Source organism: Nylanderia fulva, unplaced genomic scaffold (genome assembly GCF_048542155.1).
Source record: "Nylanderia fulva isolate GAGA-0341 unplaced genomic scaffold, ASM4854215v1 Scaffold5, whole genome shotgun sequence".
NCBI lineage: Eukaryota > Metazoa > Arthropoda > Insecta > Hymenoptera > Formicidae > Nylanderia > Nylanderia fulva.
In genome coordinates, this window is record NW_028190587.1 from 4,803,105 (window position 1) to 4,821,671 (window position 18,567).

At 35.2% G+C, this 18,567-nt stretch overlaps 1 protein-coding gene across 1 annotated transcript in view; it reads right to left on the minus strand.

The window, feature by feature from the left end:
• Positions 1–1,373: 1,373 nt before the first annotated feature.
• Positions 1,374–18,567, minus strand: part of Ddr (discoidin domain-containing receptor 2) — a 187,027-nt gene continuing 169,833 nt past the window's right edge. The window contains exons 14-18 of the mRNA XM_029316730.2: positions 18,233–18,424; positions 15,077–15,169; positions 11,895–12,036; positions 8,032–8,181; positions 1,374–7,332 (exon numbers count right to left, since the gene is read on the minus strand). Coding sequence (XP_029172563.1) covers positions 7,171–7,332; positions 8,032–8,181; positions 11,895–12,036; positions 15,077–15,169; positions 18,233–18,424 — 739 coding nt within the window. The 3' untranslated portion in view covers positions 1,374–7,170. The remainder of the gene's footprint in view (positions 7,333–8,031; positions 8,182–11,894; positions 12,037–15,076; positions 15,170–18,232; positions 18,425–18,567) is intronic.

An 18,567-nucleotide genomic window follows, 5' to 3' on the forward strand; every position in this document is an offset into this window, starting at 1 on the left:
CACGAACCTTTTTGCATCTCTCACCCCATAACTGTCCCCTTCGCGTTGTAAGGGTCGTGACGCGACACGCGATACACAAAGTATCGAAGTGTGCCTTGGCTCATTTTCTCCGCTGGCCTTTTATCAGATGCCCAGTCACATCGTGCAAATCCATATCGTGATGCCATCCCGATAAGGGACCGCCGTTCGAAGAAAGAACTACACGGTACAACCGGCATTCAAATTATACACGCATACTGTGTCGCGGCTCTCTTTTTTCTCGGTGCGTGTCTCGCAAGGAATCGCTACGCCGATATAGATTTGAAACGCAATTCGTTTTCATTAACCGTACTCTTGTAAAAAGTTCACGACGCGACTGCGGGGTCGCACGAGAGAAAGTAATGATTTATCGCGTATTCCCATCGAGAGATACCGATCCGGTCGACGCAGTTGGAAAGAAACGAGATATTGTGTGCTATTGACGCTGTTGAATCCAATAGAGTTCGTTGAATTGATTTGATTGATTTAAAGTCGTTCGAGGCGACTACCAACATTTTTCACGAAATTTCGACAATACGCGCGACGCGGCCAATTTATCGAAGAATTTGCGTCCGGAATGGCTGGTCGAAGGAAAGCGTTATATTTTAATTCCGGTTGGAATCATAAATGGCGAGCGTGTGCGGTAATTTCTCGTAATTTCATTGATATTATCAAGAGAATCTCTCGCAAGGGAATTTAGCGAAACGATAGACGCTACGTCGCATTTCGTGCCTACTTCTACGTCAGTGTAACGGTAATGAATTTGAACGACTTAATTAAAGGATGTTTTCGTAAAAAGATAAAAAGAAAAGAACGCCTCGACGAATCGAGAAACTCGAGTGTGCAACCCGTTTAAATTAAAGGGGCGTGGAAAGGGAAAAGAAACAAGAGAAAATAAGAACGAATACCTCGGAGATAATGGAAAGGTTGCGTCTGCAGATATAATTTATACACCGTATAGCGACGTATTTTGGAAGTGCGTCTGTAAATACTTTATTTGGTTTATATAATTACATCTCTACCATAGAATTTTCAGAGTGAATATAATTTTAAAAGATAACTAAAAATAAAAAAAAAAAAAAGGAAGAAATGCGGAATTACATTATGTTAAAATATAACGTTATTTGTATATACGCATACGGCAAATGAATTTGTGGCACGCGTTTATTACGGAAGATAACACGGTAATTTTCTGCTCCATCTTTGATAAGGTAACTTAACGTTGGAAAACGGAAACGTATTATAAGATTAATGACATACTCACCTTATAGCTTCGCATAGTCGTCGTGCTTCGAGCATCAATGATGAGATACTGTGGACAATGGTTGCAAAAGAGTCCATAAGCCGAACAAAAATCAAAGCGTTGAATATTTATTGAAAACGAACCGCTATGTACAAACGTATTAAATACAGGTGCGTGACATTTATACAGGATCGCAAGGAGAGAAAGAGACAGAGACAGGGAAGAAAGAGAGAAAGAGAGAGGGATAGGTAGCAGAAGGGGATGGGAAAGGGTAGGTATGTTTGACCGCGTACAATAGTCAATATGTCCGCCGATAACAATAGATAACTGGCCTGCACTAGCCGCTCTGCGTAGTTTGCTTATATTTACAACCCATTTCGCCGTTTATATTTGCACGCAGAGATTGGCGTGCGCCGTTTTCGACGTGCGTGTCCAGCAGGCTGGAACGACGATATTTATTTGTCTAAAGGGCTAACATATGTCGAGAGAGAGAGAGAGAGAGAGAGAGAGAGAAGAGAAAGGGAAAGCGCACGCTCTCTACTTAAATTATTCGATAGACAACAGGTAATATGATAGATGCGCTGTGAATTGGAGATGTATGGCATATTTTTGCTTCTCTCTATACGCGCGAAATCAATCGAGGCACATCGTTTTTTATTACTTTTATATTACAGTGCAGATGCATTCAAAATAGCTTTAGATTTTAGGTAACCAATATAAAAAACATGATAAATTGTTAAAATTCGCGGATTATGGCTTACCTGTCTTAATAAATTTTGCGCGGCATAGTATGGAATTTTTATTTTTATCCATAAAAGTATTCATAAAAAATTCTTAAAGAGCGAATTGCCACTAGTTTCGTTTTACGATGCTGTTTGGCACGAGAATGTGTGCGAATCAGTAAAGATCAAAGAACTCCAAATCGAGCAAACGATGTGATTTAAACAATAATAAAAAAAAAAAAAAAAATATATATATATATATATATATATATATATATATATATATATATACATACGTGATAGAAGAATTTAATTCGATTTGCGATGCTTTTCCAATTCGTTCGATTTCTATCGTGTATTTTAAGCAAAGATCGTGTCTCTCTCGACCGATACCTCGATCACATTGAGAAACGAGCGCAAAGAATGAATAAAAGTGAGGGAGATGGAGGAGGAGGAGGAGCAGGACTGAGTGGAAGAGGGCGAAAAAAGCACGGCCGTGTGTTTCGTAACGAAGGCAGCAGATATTAAATTCCATCGGCAAACGCGGAATCCGCGTGTATTCGGAGCGTCCGAGTTTCGACTTTTGTTTGCGTCTAACGGCGAGAGGCGAGCGCGCGATCGGGCCGCTGCCATTGGTTGCGTACGCATGAAAAATAGAGCTCGTTTGAGCTGGGAAAAGAGAGCGAGAGAGAGAGAGAGAGAGAGAGAGGAAGAGTAAACGCGTTGTTCAACGAAAATCTCTCTCTCCGACTGCGCAACGAATGTGGATGTACGGTCGAGCAATGCCCGAATAAATTGTGTAAATCTTTTTCGTTCGCCGGAGAAATGGTAAAATTCTCCTCTCATTGAATCGTATTTTGTACCACTGTCGAGGCGCATTTTGCAATATTGTCTTTTTCAAAGTGCCGATGCATCGAATCGCGTTATGCGCCAGACGGCTAACGGTGACAGCTTGTCGTCGGATTTCTCAAGATATGTAGTTTTTAAAAGATTTCATTATCCAAATTCTGTAAAATATTTTTCTGAAAAAAGTTTAGTATACATTTTTCTTAGTTATGACTACATACTTGCTCGATGTGGTCCAGTAATTATATTAAAGTGCGTATCTGATTTAAGAGGCTATATTACACATAGGAATTTTTGACAGTCTGACCTGACGCGGCTGGATCCGTTCTCGATCTTCTCGCCGATGCGCTCGTTCGAACAAACGTATATGTGACACTAAAATTGGAATCGATGCGTTTACAACAATTAGAATCTTGTTATTAAAAATTGTACAAAGTGTCTTTTTTTCGTCAGCTTAATAGATTATCGCTACGATGGGAATAAATAGTCGGCGGAATTGATTCGGTTACGTAATAATAATCTACGATGATATTTTTCACACTTATGGTTGTTTTCGAATATTCAGTGAGAATGCTTCCTACAGAAAGAATTGCCGTTGTGATTAAAATTAATCACCCTCAGAATTAAACGGTGACGATATGTGTACGATATGTTGAATTTCCGACCATTGTTAAAGATCCAAAAGATATGTGTTTCAAGTATTCAAGTTCTTTTCTCATTTTATAAAATAAGTTTTCACATTTTTGTTAAATATTTATTCTTATTTTACACGATTTTTTTCTAAATACAATAAAAATAAATGTGATTAATATAAAAAGCTACATATGCGAATATTTCTAATTTTGCACGATTCTTTTTGTAGGAAGAGAAACATGTATATAACGTAGTCCGTATTTATACGTTCGATCGTGCAGGAAGCTTCAGTCTTTCTAAAATTACCACTATATTATATATTTTTAAGTGGTTATATACATCGGCCTCGTAGAAGATACATCCGCAAGTCCTGCAGAAACGAACGTTTGAATTTTATGATGATCATATCATGCGCAATGGACATTTGAGAAAGAATATATGTATGTGTGTAAAGACTCAAGATATGATTCATAAAAACTGATCGCTGAGCCTTGAATTAAGGTCGCGATAGATATCACTTGATATACGTTTTGCTTAACGCAGTGGCAGTTGTCCTTAAGTTATTGTTCTTAATTTTAGATATTAAATTTTATCGACGTCACGTCACATAGATAATTATAGATTTTTCATTTTCACAATTAATCATACGGTAATGTAACGAAATTGTGTTAAAACCTCCTAGATTCGTCATTTATTTTTGTCACATTATTGATAATTACAGAGATTTCAATATTAATTCAAATTCTAATTCTGTATTAGCAATGTAGATGATGTTTGAATAATCCAATAAAATTTTAATGTTAGGTATAAAAATATAAAACTTTTGCATGTCTAATAACTCATTATTAATAAAATTGAAGAAAAAATTTGTCATATTTGTAATTGTATATTTCGATAAAAGCAAAAATAGAAAAAGCGAAATTATTATTAGAAAGAAGAGTATAAAGTTAAAAAATATTTATCAATGAATTGATATATTTATTTTGAGTGAAGAAAATTAATATAATTTTATAAATTTTTAAAATTTTCGATAAATCTTGAAGTCTTCTTAAAAAATAAAAAAATTCTTGCACAATTATATAATCGTACACATTCATCGCTTATATGTTCTATTTTGAATTATCTTACAAATCACGAGCATGAGTCTCTTAGTCTGCACTGGGCTTTAATAAATGCCTAAAACAACGGGATTTACGTGACAATTTTTTGCACGTTAGGAGGGATATACCTCCGTCACGATTTGCACAGCTATTTATCTCTTTCTTTCGTTATACATCTCATACAGAATCATTCTAACAAGTATAGAAGTCTTTCATTATTATTCGTATTAACGATAGCCATTTACCTGGAAATGTGTTTTACTGCTGGAATACACGTATTCTGTTCAGAGTAATAAAAAGTTGAGAAAATAAATGAGACAATCACAAATGAAATCAATCATCGAGAAAGGCAGAAATAATTAAGCTTTCTTTATTAAATGTTTATAGCCTGTAGACTATTTTATATACGTATAGGAAGCCGAACGGATTTTCTGCATATCAAATCAAGCAAAAACATTTACCGGGTAAATCGCCCATCTCTATTCCACGCTATAAACTTAACGTCAGGTCACATGTGCTTCTCCTTTGTTTTTCTCTCTCTAAAATCACGATGCATCCAACTTGTGGCTTTTGTAGCAGCAACGGGACACAGGCGAAGTTTTGCGAATCGATAGAATTAACGACTCCAAAACGATTATGCGATACATGACCGACAATAAAAACGCCGGTCATAGAATGATCTAATAATTTACATTGTCGATTAATCCTTTAACATTCTTTACACACTCTATATGATTTTATACTGCAACCTCTAATGGTATTGTCAAACATTTATGCACTTGGGCTAAGCGCATCTTAAGCTTAATAGTAGTTTAAGGGAAACTTAACGCAAACTCGCGGCTTAAGATTATTCCTTTTTCCGAACTCTACGAAAAATGTTTCCTGTACGGCGCGTAACGATCTGATTAATTTTACAGAACGTTCCTCTTAAACCCATTTCATAATTCTTTGTGCATTTATAAGCTCCTTGAAGCGACGTTCGCATAATTCCTTCCGCACGCCACTGTGATAAATGTTTAATTAAAAATTCTAAAAAAGTAACTTGTCGCGTTCGAGTCAATTGGGAAGCGAAATATTGATTACGTATAATTGAGCAAACAAAAAATAAGTAATTGATTGGTCTTTACACATTTGTCATCTCGATAATTTGGGGACTAAAACGATACAGCAAAGAGTATAAATAGCTATTTACGTCAAATGTCACCGAAAATACATTGATCAATATTATAATACAATCAACTTGATCGTATTCTCGCAATAAGATAATAGATTTCGCTTTGCTAAAAACAACAACTTGCTTAACTGTATTATAAACGGTATATATATATGTGTGTGTATACGTATATGTATATGTAGACCTATATACCTATATATTAGAAAAAAAACCGAATTTTCTTCGTAAACATGTCTATAGAACTGACATATAAAAGGCTCGAAAAACGGATAACGTAATCCCACGTGAAACTCGCAAAGACTCCGATCCCGGATAAAGAGTCCACTTTTTTTCGAGGGTCGGAGTTTAGAATGGACTATGTTATTCGTCAGCGGAAATGTTACGTACAACGCGCGATTTTCGAGTACGATCCACGTATATTCCGAACGTGACGCGAGTGCCGTTACGGCGGGAATATCATAAGCTTGTTTGCTGACAGTATCAATTTCGGAGCAGCATATGTGCGATTTATCGAACGTGCTCCCCGCGTATTGGCGACACTAGTAACGTTCCATTTCGTATCGAATGCCGCGGATCAAAATCATAATCTATCCATTTCGATTGCACGAGCGTGGATACGGCTGCCGCAGATTCTCGGTATCATTATCGAGGGGTTACACCCGGTTTGGACGACGCGCGTAACTTCTCTGCAGGCGACACATATCGGCCGATATAACCGAGGGAGAAAATACGAAGAAAAACGAGAACAAATATTTGCACGAAGACAATTTCCGAAAGATCGAATGCGTTATTGCATTAATTAATCGTGTAGAATCACAGAAATTCGATTACGTTGGGCAAAAATTAATACTTCGCAGATTAAACAAATGTATTTATAGAAAATTAACATTCTACGGCGATTGTCAAGCTTTGCGCATCGCTAAATAATACGCACATACATCAGCAAGACAGATGTCAATCCATTTTGCAGCTTTACAAAGGAATGATTGAAAAAAATGCAACTTTTACATTTTTAACTTTTATACAGATAATGTCTCTTTGCAATTTGCACACAGGTGCTATGGCGATAATGATTTGTGCGATTCACATTGTTGATTAAATTCACAGCGCTGTTCATAGCGATACGTGACGATCGAAAAAAAATGGGATAATTCACGATAATCGTGAAAAGTTCTGCATGCGATCAGTTTTCTCTTCCTTGCACGTATAGGTATCATAGCGGATGATCTAGATCACCAACACGATGGACGTGTACGATCACGGATCATCGCAAAGAATTCACGTTTATTACAGACAATTTATGGACCGTCACCCTAGATACTAACTTGGTCTGACTTGGTCTATCTTGGTCGATGAGGGGCAGTTCCACCAATTGCCGTTTAATTCGCCGATCATAGAAAGCCGGATAAGATTCCAGCCTTCCAGTTCTCTATATCAGGTATCGTTCGACTCACCGGGTTTGTATCCGAGATTTTTTCGTTGTAGAAACAAATGGATCTCGCGGAAGGTTGGTCGGTCGACGTCGTTCCTTTGCCAGCACTCGCGCATCAAGTCGTAAATCTCTTTAGGGCAGTTCTTTGGCAGGGGTAGTATCATCTGCGTAAAATAAGCGAATCGATTCTAACTTTACAGTCATGTACGTAAATATCTCGCAAATTGAATTTTGCAGTCTGCTACGTATTAAATATATACTGAAATGTGTAGTATTTTCGCGTTACACCAGAATATAGAATAGATTTGTGTGTCATTTACTTCTCGTTATAATTCAATGCGATTATTATAAAAATAAACGAGACGGATGACATAATTTAAAGAATATTTCGCGCAATTAATCATAAATATTTATAGCTCGCGCACAAACCGAGAGAGTGCAATAACAATTCTTACAGTGTACGTGTTATTTTGAAGCATTGTCGACGTTGGGAAAATGAACGCGACACGAGACTCGAGCGCCCGACGCAATATTTATTACGTTAAATGAATTACTAGACAAGTAGTTATGCCATTTTCATGGAAACACACTCGCGGCTCACTTTTGTAATTACATATTTAGCACTGCGTGTATACGTTTGTCTAAAACCTGTTTTTCCGACGACGTTAATATAAAAATAAATGGAATAAAATTGTAAGAATCCATAGAGCAAGGTAATCAAATGTCTGAAAGACAGAATAAATAGCAACGTTCAAAACGCCTTGAAAACTTGGCGATGCAAAATCAAGTACTCAGTGTGCTCGTTACATTAAGTACATCGGACACAATGAAAGATGTCGAAGAATTACTTCGCGCGCACTTACCCTCCGCTCGTCCTCCTGATAAAAATAAGTCGCATTCTCCACTATTCGATGATCCGGAAATTCCTCGAAAGGTTGCTCTCGCGCGAACGTCAGAATTTCCCACAGCGTGACGGCAAACGCCCAGACGTCGCCCTTGCATGTATGTCTTCCCTGTGCAAGGTAAACACATCCAAGAAATGTTCACAAAAGCTCGTTTGTTACGCGTACTGCATGTTTGTTACAGTACTTTTTATTATTCATAGTTTAAGAGCACTCAGAGTTTATTACATTTTTGATATAATTGAATAAGTTTATTCCGCGAAAAGATTTGAAATTTTCTATAGAGAGTCATTATTTGATACTAGTTTCTAATATACATCATATATACATATCTCTCTCTTCTCTGCGTCTGTGTAATGTGATTAATTATTTAAAAATTAAATAATAAATATAAATATATTATATACATAATTCTTATTTTGACATATTCAGTTAATATCTGATCGTAAAGCGCAAAAATGATTAAAAGCAGAAATTGCACAGCATGGAAACGTAATGCTTGAGCGCGAAGGAGTAATTTATGGAAACTGTATGCGCCTTCGAGTTTCCTAAAGTTCAACTGACGTAACTCAGTTAAGCCCAAGCTTCGCGGAAAGCCGTAAAGCAGTTACACGGTTTTACTCTTTTCCTCACATTGATGGCTGTGTACCTTCCACTTCCATTGGCATGCGTATGATCCGTGAAGCAAAATAACTGTATGATAAAATATCAATGATAAGCTCGAGAGAGGCAAAGGAAAAGTTTTAGAGTTAACTATTGATTTTAATTAAAATCAGTATACAGTATATTCACACAACCGTGTGTCTCTGTAGCATTTATCTCAGATCAATTTCTTTTCTCTTATGCATTAATTATAAAAAATGTAAACATAATTATTTTCTTATATATATAATGATAAAAAGTGAGGAAAACGATTTTCAATTATTCATTAAATCGCGTGGAAAAAATCGTAATAGAAGAAGAATGACAAAATTAATCGGCAGGTCTTGTAAGTCGCAATTTTGAATTGATTTACGACAAACAATTGTATACTTAATGCAAATATTAATTCAACTTCTCAGTATTTAAATTACATTACCGGTAGCATGCTAAGAAGATTGCATATGCGTGCAGAGAATTTAGCCCGCGTATATTCTCGAGAGGATCTTAAAACATAATTCGATTATTTATGAAGTGCGTGATACACAATCATGTGTGCACATTATTACTTCCACGTTAATTTAAATTACTGATGCTAATTAAAGATGAATAACGATCCGAGCAAGTGATAAAATAGCACGTTATAATGATAAAATATTGTTGTTAATAAAACACGTATATCTGCATAAAATACGAGAGCATGTCCTCCTTCTTTACTAAAAATGTTTTACATTTCCATGTTTAAATATTCTAAAAAATTATAAATGAGAAATATTTTTTTTAAATTTAAACTTGATTGGCTTAAGGGTCTGTATGACGCGCGATCATTGAACAAATTTTTTTTATAAAGACTGATCTTCACGATCACAAATCGATTCAGATACGATCGCGACCAATAAAACCATTAAATCGCTGCTAATCCCGGATAATTCTTGAAGCGGTATTTCGCACGTAGAAACGAGGTCGTTTCATTAGCGCGATACAATGGCGGAAGCCGGATAAATGATGGACAATAATGAAACATTAATGGCGCAGTCAGTTTGAAACGGCGATGTCAACTAGCTATTCGGTACTATATTTCCTATTCTCATTTCTGTTTCGTTGAAATTACCATTTTGATATTAATTAGCCATTATACAGTTTCGATTTATGTACGACTTCCGTGAATAACGATAAAGAATAGAGCGCCGATATATTTCTATACATATAATTATAACAAGAGCAAATTAAATTTATATTCATGTTATAATTAATTTTTTTATACTTAAACAAAATATTTTTAATTGCAAAGCTTTTCAAATTTAAATTAAAATAGTTAAAATAAATCAAACTTTTATATATAATATTTATTTTTGAAAATGTGCTAATTATATTCATTAAATTTTTTTACAAACTTTGCATAATTGTTTCATAGAAATATTTATTTTCGGAATTTTGCAATATAAAATAGTCGAGTTTATAAATTAACTTGTCATTGGATCTTTTGCAGATTTAAATAATTGATTATTACATATACAAATTTAAAGATTACCAAGAATAACACGTTAATTATTCAGTTACGCACTTGAATCTCTGTATAATTCTTTAATCTCTGTGTGATCGAAATCTTCGATATTTCAAATTAACATTTCATGCGATCAAAATTTTTGTTCCTATACAAATTCTATTACTATTAAATAACGTTACCATATTGATGTCTGACTATAGCGCGGACATATTTCACTTGCGCAGCGTATTAGCGTAACAAGCTCTCAGGCGGAAAAAAATTTGCTTCTTTCTTTTGCCGAGCTTGAATTGGCACGCAGTTTCCCGAATTTTTGCGAAGAGTAAACGCGAGTATCTTCCATCGTCATCTACATGTAACTATGTTGTAACATCAGCCGTGCTCGAACGGAGAAGCGGAACGATTGTGTTTGGATTGTCGAGCGGTTAAGCCGAAAAAGCCGCTCAACATCGAAAATGAATTTTCAAACGCGTATCGCACATTTTGTCTGGTACTTTTATAGTTCAATGACGCGTATCGTGCGCTGCAATGGGCAAGCTCAATTCGCTAATACCAACGTGACCGCAGACGGCTCTATCGGCGTTGATATCGAGCGGTTTCGCGGATCGACAGTTCTACACTGACTGGTCGCGACAATTGAGGAATTAAAAGCACGCAAAATACATTAAATAAAATGTAACACTTTCTATCTCTCGCGATAATGAAGATTAAGTCTCATATTTTTAAAAATTTTATATAAATAATGCACTTCTACTTGAAAAAGGTTTATTTTCTATAAATTAAACAACAATTTTTGAATAAATTCCGCGTATAATGAGAACACATTAGTATAAAAAATAATCAATTACGGTTTTAAATTAATTTTGCTATGCAATGCTTGTAGCAAATGACATCAATTTCATTTCGACTGAAGAATTTGTTTAAAAGGTGGAAATATTGACAAGTGCACCATAATCTCATCGTCAACAAAGCAAATTGCAATTTGTTGATTAATTATAATTATAATGATAAATAATTGCAATTTTATGAATAATATTACGTAATATAACGACAAAGATCTGTGTGATGATCGGAATATATCTTTTCAATAGTTGCTTTCATCGCATCTATAAATTTTTAAAAGACGTTTTGTTGCTGCAGTAATTGCAATATGTATTTATGATGGGCAGAGAAAAATTGATAGCGACTTGTGGCAGTGCGTAATGCGTAACAGCGAGTAGACTCTACTTCCGGGCGTAAAAAACAATGGAAAAAAAATACGAGCAAAATCGAATTTCATCACGTGGATACGTAGCGCCGTAGTTCGTCAAAACGATACATCCAATTCATGCGTGGAGCAAAATTAAAACGACTCGACGCGTTTTGTCCTCTTCTATTTTGCTCGTTTGCGAACGAGAGAAAATTGTTTGCGCCAATTTGACATAACCTCCGTATTTTTATCTATATACTATTCGATTTCTTTTCGCATTGCCTATCTTTATTGCCGCAAACTTGCGAACGTTCGCCGAAATCGAAAGGTTCCGATATAAAAGCACACATACGGAGATTTGGACGCGGAAGCGCTAAACTTCCTGATATCCCGCAGGGAAAAACAAATGTCGAGAGGTAGAGACAGAGATGGAGGGTTAAAATATGTAACGCTTAAATATACAATAAGCATTGATTCATTGTACACACTCACCATTAGCATTGATTCCCATGCCATCCATCGAATCGGTAATGGAGGACGTCCATCAACACGGAAGTAATCCGCTGCGTATGCGCTTCGTCCGCTGCCTAAATCGGATACCTTAATGGTACATCCGCGACACACTATACAATTCCTGAAAAATATTTGAAAACATTCCTCTCTTGTGATTCCTATGTAAAGCCCCTTTTTCTCTCTCGTTGTGTAATATATTCCGAAATATATTCCATCTCGCGAATTTTGAAGAGATGAAAAACAATGGAATTATTTTTTAATCAAATTAACACTTCCATTCTTTTATTATCGATGGCCATGAGATCGCTGCTAACTGCACAGCTGCAACATTCTATTGGTCTCTGTATCAAATATATAACATATACATGTATATGTAGCTAAATGAATATGCGTTTGTGCACGCTTTATTTTTTTATATTTTGCACGCGACAATCATATCAAAAACAAACAGAGTTTATCGAAATATGTATCACAAGAACATAACTAAATGCTAGTTTTTCAGTTTATGATTTTTTTCTTGTATACATTGGTTTAAAAAAAAAATTCTTTTATTTCTCTATATAACTATAAATAAATATACATATATTTATATGTATATAAAGAATGTACTGCGCTGAAGATTCGAAAAATTGGATCGAAACGTTCGCTTTTTCATTTGTTTTAACTTTCGAGTTTATTTTTATAATTTTATATTAATTTAAACTTTATTGTTTCTATCAGTATATATTGATTAAATGTAATAAATTAGTTTTTATAACCATAATATTATTTCTGCTCTTATTAGCCTTTTATATGTGTAATACTGTATATAAAGAGTTATAAAAATATACGTATATTTTTGATACAATCTGTATCAATATAAATTAATTACAAAATAGATTATGAAATAATAAAAAAGAAAAAACTTTTTTTGAAATATCACATAACAAAGATATAAAATATGTGGCTATATAGTAACGAATAAATATATAGATATAGTTATAAAAAATATATTTGATGCATCTATTATCAAAATAGATTAATTACAAAATAATAAAAATGGGAACAACTTTTTTATAGTATCATATAACAAAGATACAAAATTTAATTCGGACAAATGACATTTTCTCAATAATTATAATGTATGAAAAATAATTAACGAACAAGAATGTTGCAGCTGTTGCACGATTGACGCACGAGATCGTATTTTGCAATTTTGTTTGCGAGCTCGCGAGAACTCGCGTTTAAGCAGCTCATGGTAGGATAGTTGCGAGCATGTCGAAAACGACGGTCGTTCAAAGTTTCGCACTGATTTGCGCGTAAACTTCACCGTTTATCGCGTTTCATGGTAAAAGGGTAGTGGCTCACTGACGCAGGGGATGGTTTAGTAGTGACGCTTTTATTTTACGCGCCCCAATGGGTACTTTTGCACCCGTTGTCAACGTCTGCACGCTCTGTCAGATTTGTTAGCAAGTTTTTCTACTTCTGGCACCGTAAAAACATTACTCGTCGACTTTTATTTCTCGAACGTCCAAATGCAATCGCATTTCTTTTAAATTGCATAAATGTATATGTATTATTATACTAGTCTTGTAATTTTGATTATTACGCATTAACAATATAGCAATAAACGAATAAAACTTATATGAAGTATAAAGATGTTGAACAAACAATAATGTCTTGAGGAGTATATAATTTATTTGATATTTGTGCTTGTAACGCAAATAAAAAAAAACTAATGATGTTTTAACAGTTAAACGTATTATTCTTCGTTTATGTTTCAGCAAAATTCTCAAAATCGATTCCATAAATGCGATTGATTTTTTTTCCTAATATAATAGACTTATTCGCCACATTTATATTGTTTACTTATCCTGAACTAAATTCACTGAGAATTGTGTTACGAAAAATAATGTGTCTAAGCTGTTAAGAACTATAATAAGTTACTTTTATTCCGTTGCGGCATACACACAAATGTCAAACGTATACTGCACTTTTCTACAAATCACGAACGAATTTCATCCCCTTTGTCTGGCTTCTTGTACCCCTCGCGACAACGATCGCGCCAAGGGGCATAATAATTAAGGCTCACGATTAGAGTTAATAATTCGAACACGTGATCCAGACCCCTCCGGTCGCTTTCTATCCCTCCATTCCCTCGCTTTTAATAGCTCTACGATATTGGTTGTCGTGCCGCGCTGCCGGCGCTGTCGGGTTCAAGAGTTTCCAAATCGCGCACAGGGTGGAAAAGCACGGTTTAGGGGCAAGCGAAATCGTTAGGTTAGGTATATATATATAGAGAGATGCTAGTGGAAGGGGGAGTGAGACGATAAAACAATCGACCACTGTAATAAAGCAATCCCATCGTAATGCCTGAAGGCATGCTTTCGTACGCTTACAGAAAGACCGAATAGAGTATGCATTTGTTTGTTTGTTTGTTTGTTTGTTTGATGCGTGAAACGATTTTGTCCGATCATTGCGAAACGTTGCAGATAGAGATTAAAGCGTTCTTTTCGAAATTTAAGATCAACGGAATTTAATAAATCCCCAAAAGCTGCTACGCAGAAGCTATGCTACAATCGAATATATTTGATTTTTGTTACATTATTTTAGAATTACTTCTAAATAAAATTTTTAATATAAGTTTTTAATATATAAATAAAATTTTTTGCATACATTGCAGCAGCATAAGAAAAATTATTGTCGAAGTTATATAACATATCATCTCATTCTTAATAATATACGCGCTCTCATAGGTATATATACATATATATATATATATATATATATATATATATATATATATGTATATATACCTATGAGAGCGCGTATATTATTAAGAATGAGACGATATATAACTTCGACAATAATTTTTCTTATGCTGCTGCAATGTATGCAAAAAATTTTATTTATATATTAAAAACTTATTTATATATTAAAAATTTTATTTAGAAGTAATTCTAAAATAATGTAACAAAAATCAAATATATTCGATTGTAGCATAGCTTCTGCGTATATATATATATATATATATATTCTTGAGGGGAAGATTGACGGGTTTCTCTGCTGTACGTGCGTTTAGTTTTGCTTACGAAACAGCAAACCCATAATACAGCAAACAACAACTGGCTCATTAATGAGCAAGCCCTCAAAGCAACTTATGGGAAACAATGTAAGCTTACCTCGTGGCGAGGTCCCGATGCACGAAGTCCATTTCCTCAAGATACTTCATGCCGGATGCTATTTGCGTGGCCATGTAAACCAATGTGCCGAAACTGCAATACGAAGAACGGGGTTGGTTATATGTCGTGAAGTTTACTCGCAGAAACTCCTCGGTATACATAGACGAGGCGTTTGTAGCGGTAACGCCACAAACGACGGACATTCAACTCAACGACTCGACTAGTACGACATTTTTAATGCAAATAAAAGTAAAATGATTCCGTTGCTCTCGAACTACTTTACTCGAAGTAAATCTTAAGGCTTCAAATTAAACTTGTCGAATTCCCTTTCTTACACGTAAGCATATTTTTATTATTGCCTCTAATTACGTGTTCAGATGATGCAAATCTTTTTTTTTTTTATAGTAAAAAAAGATTTTTCTATACTTTTTCCTTTATGCTTGGCTTACCTGTGTCAAGTTAAGTTTAATATTTTCCACTTTTCGATTTCCAGAGCGAGAAATTAGAAAAATCCTTTTAGTTTCAAAAATCCGCTTTCCTATTATCTCTATATATTTTCCAGTAATCGAATTTAAAAATTGGGCAAAGTGCGACCTGCGTATGCGTTAGTTACGATTAAGCGTTCGTTTGCATTCGTTCACTGAAAACGTATGTATAGGTGGGTAGCTAGATACGTTTTTACTATGTACACTCCCTGGTACGTATATAGGGCACAAACCATTTACGGAACGACTCTGCGTGGTATTTCTACGAGAGATACGCCGATAGAGTCGTTTTGATGGTAGCGTGTCGTCCTTCTGACAGTCCTTTGACGTTGTTACGACATGAACGTGTACATCATATATGCCAAACGAGTAATAATATATAAAATAGTTATAAGGAAAAGCCCATTTTCGATTGATAGATACATCAATATTCTTATCTTGTTCACCGCATTGAATAAAAATGTCCGTTCGAAAAATTGAAATATTTAAGCTCTCGCTATAATATATCATTTATTCCATAATAATATCTCAAAATATTTATGTAATATGCTTTCTAAAATATATATCTTATAAGTATCTCGTGACGTTAATATTAATAACATTGGATCGCATAGTTAATCTTCTTTTCTCGGAAATATCGAAATCGAATTATTCTTCATATGACATAAATTAAGATCTTAATTATATGATTTATATTTTATTTATATACAATTATATTTAATTCGATAATGTAGTAAAATTACTGAGAATACGCGAGTTATCAAGAGAGCATGAGAGACGTTTAATATCGCGTCGTGCAAAAATTTTCCTGGCGATTCAGCGTCGCGAAAATCTTAAAGCCTCATTTGCGACGTCGGCAAAATGCGATTCGGTGTAGAAGGAGCGTGCTAACTCCGGCTATTCTCAATATTAGATTCGCGCGACAAACTGGCCTTAGTTAAAAAGATGACTCGTGCAAAAATAAATGGAAACTTCGTTTATTATGAGCGACGTACAGTACATATGTCACGACAATTTAATTAACTGCTTCGAAAATACCGCAGATGCGGTTGTTGAGCGCAAATTATTCAAATGCATCGACGTTGAAGAGTTGCGCGCAATTAAATCGCACAAATGCAGGGTTATTCGCGATATTTTCAACATTATGTGGATCTTCTTAAAAATTAAATACGGACAGATGCGCGCATATATATGGTATCTCTATTAACGGCAGCTGTTTCGCATCTGTTGTGACATCTGCATCGAGGATTATTCAAATAAAAAAAAAATTAAATTTGCAAAACACGAGATGTGATATATGAAGAGTGTACGGTAAAATATTACAAAACGATATCACGAAACTCTGTGATTGCGGAATATTCTATTCGCGCATTCCGTGTGTATATGTGCGCGAATTATTGAATATATCCCGATGCATCGATGTTTTCCGCGGCACTCGATGGGAACAAAGCGAGATCTCCGGCGGCTGCTTCATCTCGCGCGAAAGCTGAAAACGCGCGGGAAAACACGCTCCGCCGACACCTGTCACGAGCACCGATGATCCTCTCCGTCGCTCACCTCTCATTTTCAGCCGATTTCTCGTATTTCGAGTACTTTCCGCGTAGTCCTGGCAATCGCGCGTTTTCACGCGCCCTCCGGACTGATTGGAACTGACGTTCTCCGTGGCGACAGAATAAAACAAAAATTTCGCACGATCGCGTTCAACCGGGACGCCTATTGTACTACTGCTCGAATGCTTTCATCGTTCATTTATGGTAACGCACAAAATAGTCATTGTGCGTCATGCAAATCCCCTGTGTATTCGACGCTTCGCGCTACTATAAAATATATTAATAATTTTTTCTATTAGAAACCTCAATATATAGATAGAGACTCTATAATTAATACATATTACACATCGCGTTGATAAATTTTTATTTCCTTAATCAGATTAATCCGGTAATGTAAATATTGCGTTGTTAATTAAGTAAATTTATTTATATCAATAATTGTTTATTGATATTATGAAATTATTAATCAATATTATTTATTGAAGGTGCTATTATAATGAGCACTACAACTTATTCGAAAATATACGGGATGATATCAAAGCAAAATTTAGAACATGTCGAAATATGGTTCATTGATTTTACGTCAGAATGATGATGATTATAATTGTATAATATTTCGGATGTGATATTTACTTCGAGTGTTGTAATGCCAATTGGCAGTGTGCGTTAAAGCGAACATTGATAATGTATCGCTTTTAAAATGATGCGATGGTACCAATGTTACAAATTATTCCGTATACCACAATATCAAATTTGTGCTCATTAAATTATGTTAATTACTCGAATAACGACCGTATCTGCAATACATACGCATTTTTCGTCATATACCTCTGCTCGCGTGCGAATCGAATTCCCAAACGATCTCTCAAAAACGTACAACGGTACATATTTATGAACGACCGAGGACTATTATGGTATTCTATCTATGGATGATGAAATATATTAACATCTAAAGTACAAAGTTATGTGCTCGTCGATATACTCGGTGATCGTTAATGAAAAATACATCACACCCAGACCTTCACCGAACACTTTGCGTCCCGAATATACGCATTAAAAAATTTAAAAATTAATAATATCAATTAATTAATTAATGCAAAAATCGAAAAATTATCTCGTACCTGAGTGTCTTGGCTGTGTGCAGATTCGAAGTCTCGGCGATGTGACTCTGCAGGTATTGATTTAAATCCCCATACTCGCCGTTTTCCAATACGATACACATGGGATCATTCTCGAGACTGGCACCGAGTAGCCGCGCGACATTTCTATCGGCGAGTCGCACTAGCCTTTTTGCCTCCTGTTGAAATTCTATCCTGGAAAACACATGGAGCATCCAAAAGTAGATAATATCTTAGTATATGTATCCGCGGTACCAAAACCACGAGTATCGAATAGATGTATATATATATACACCTACATGTGCGTGTATGTGTGTGTGCATAAAAAGTAATGCAGG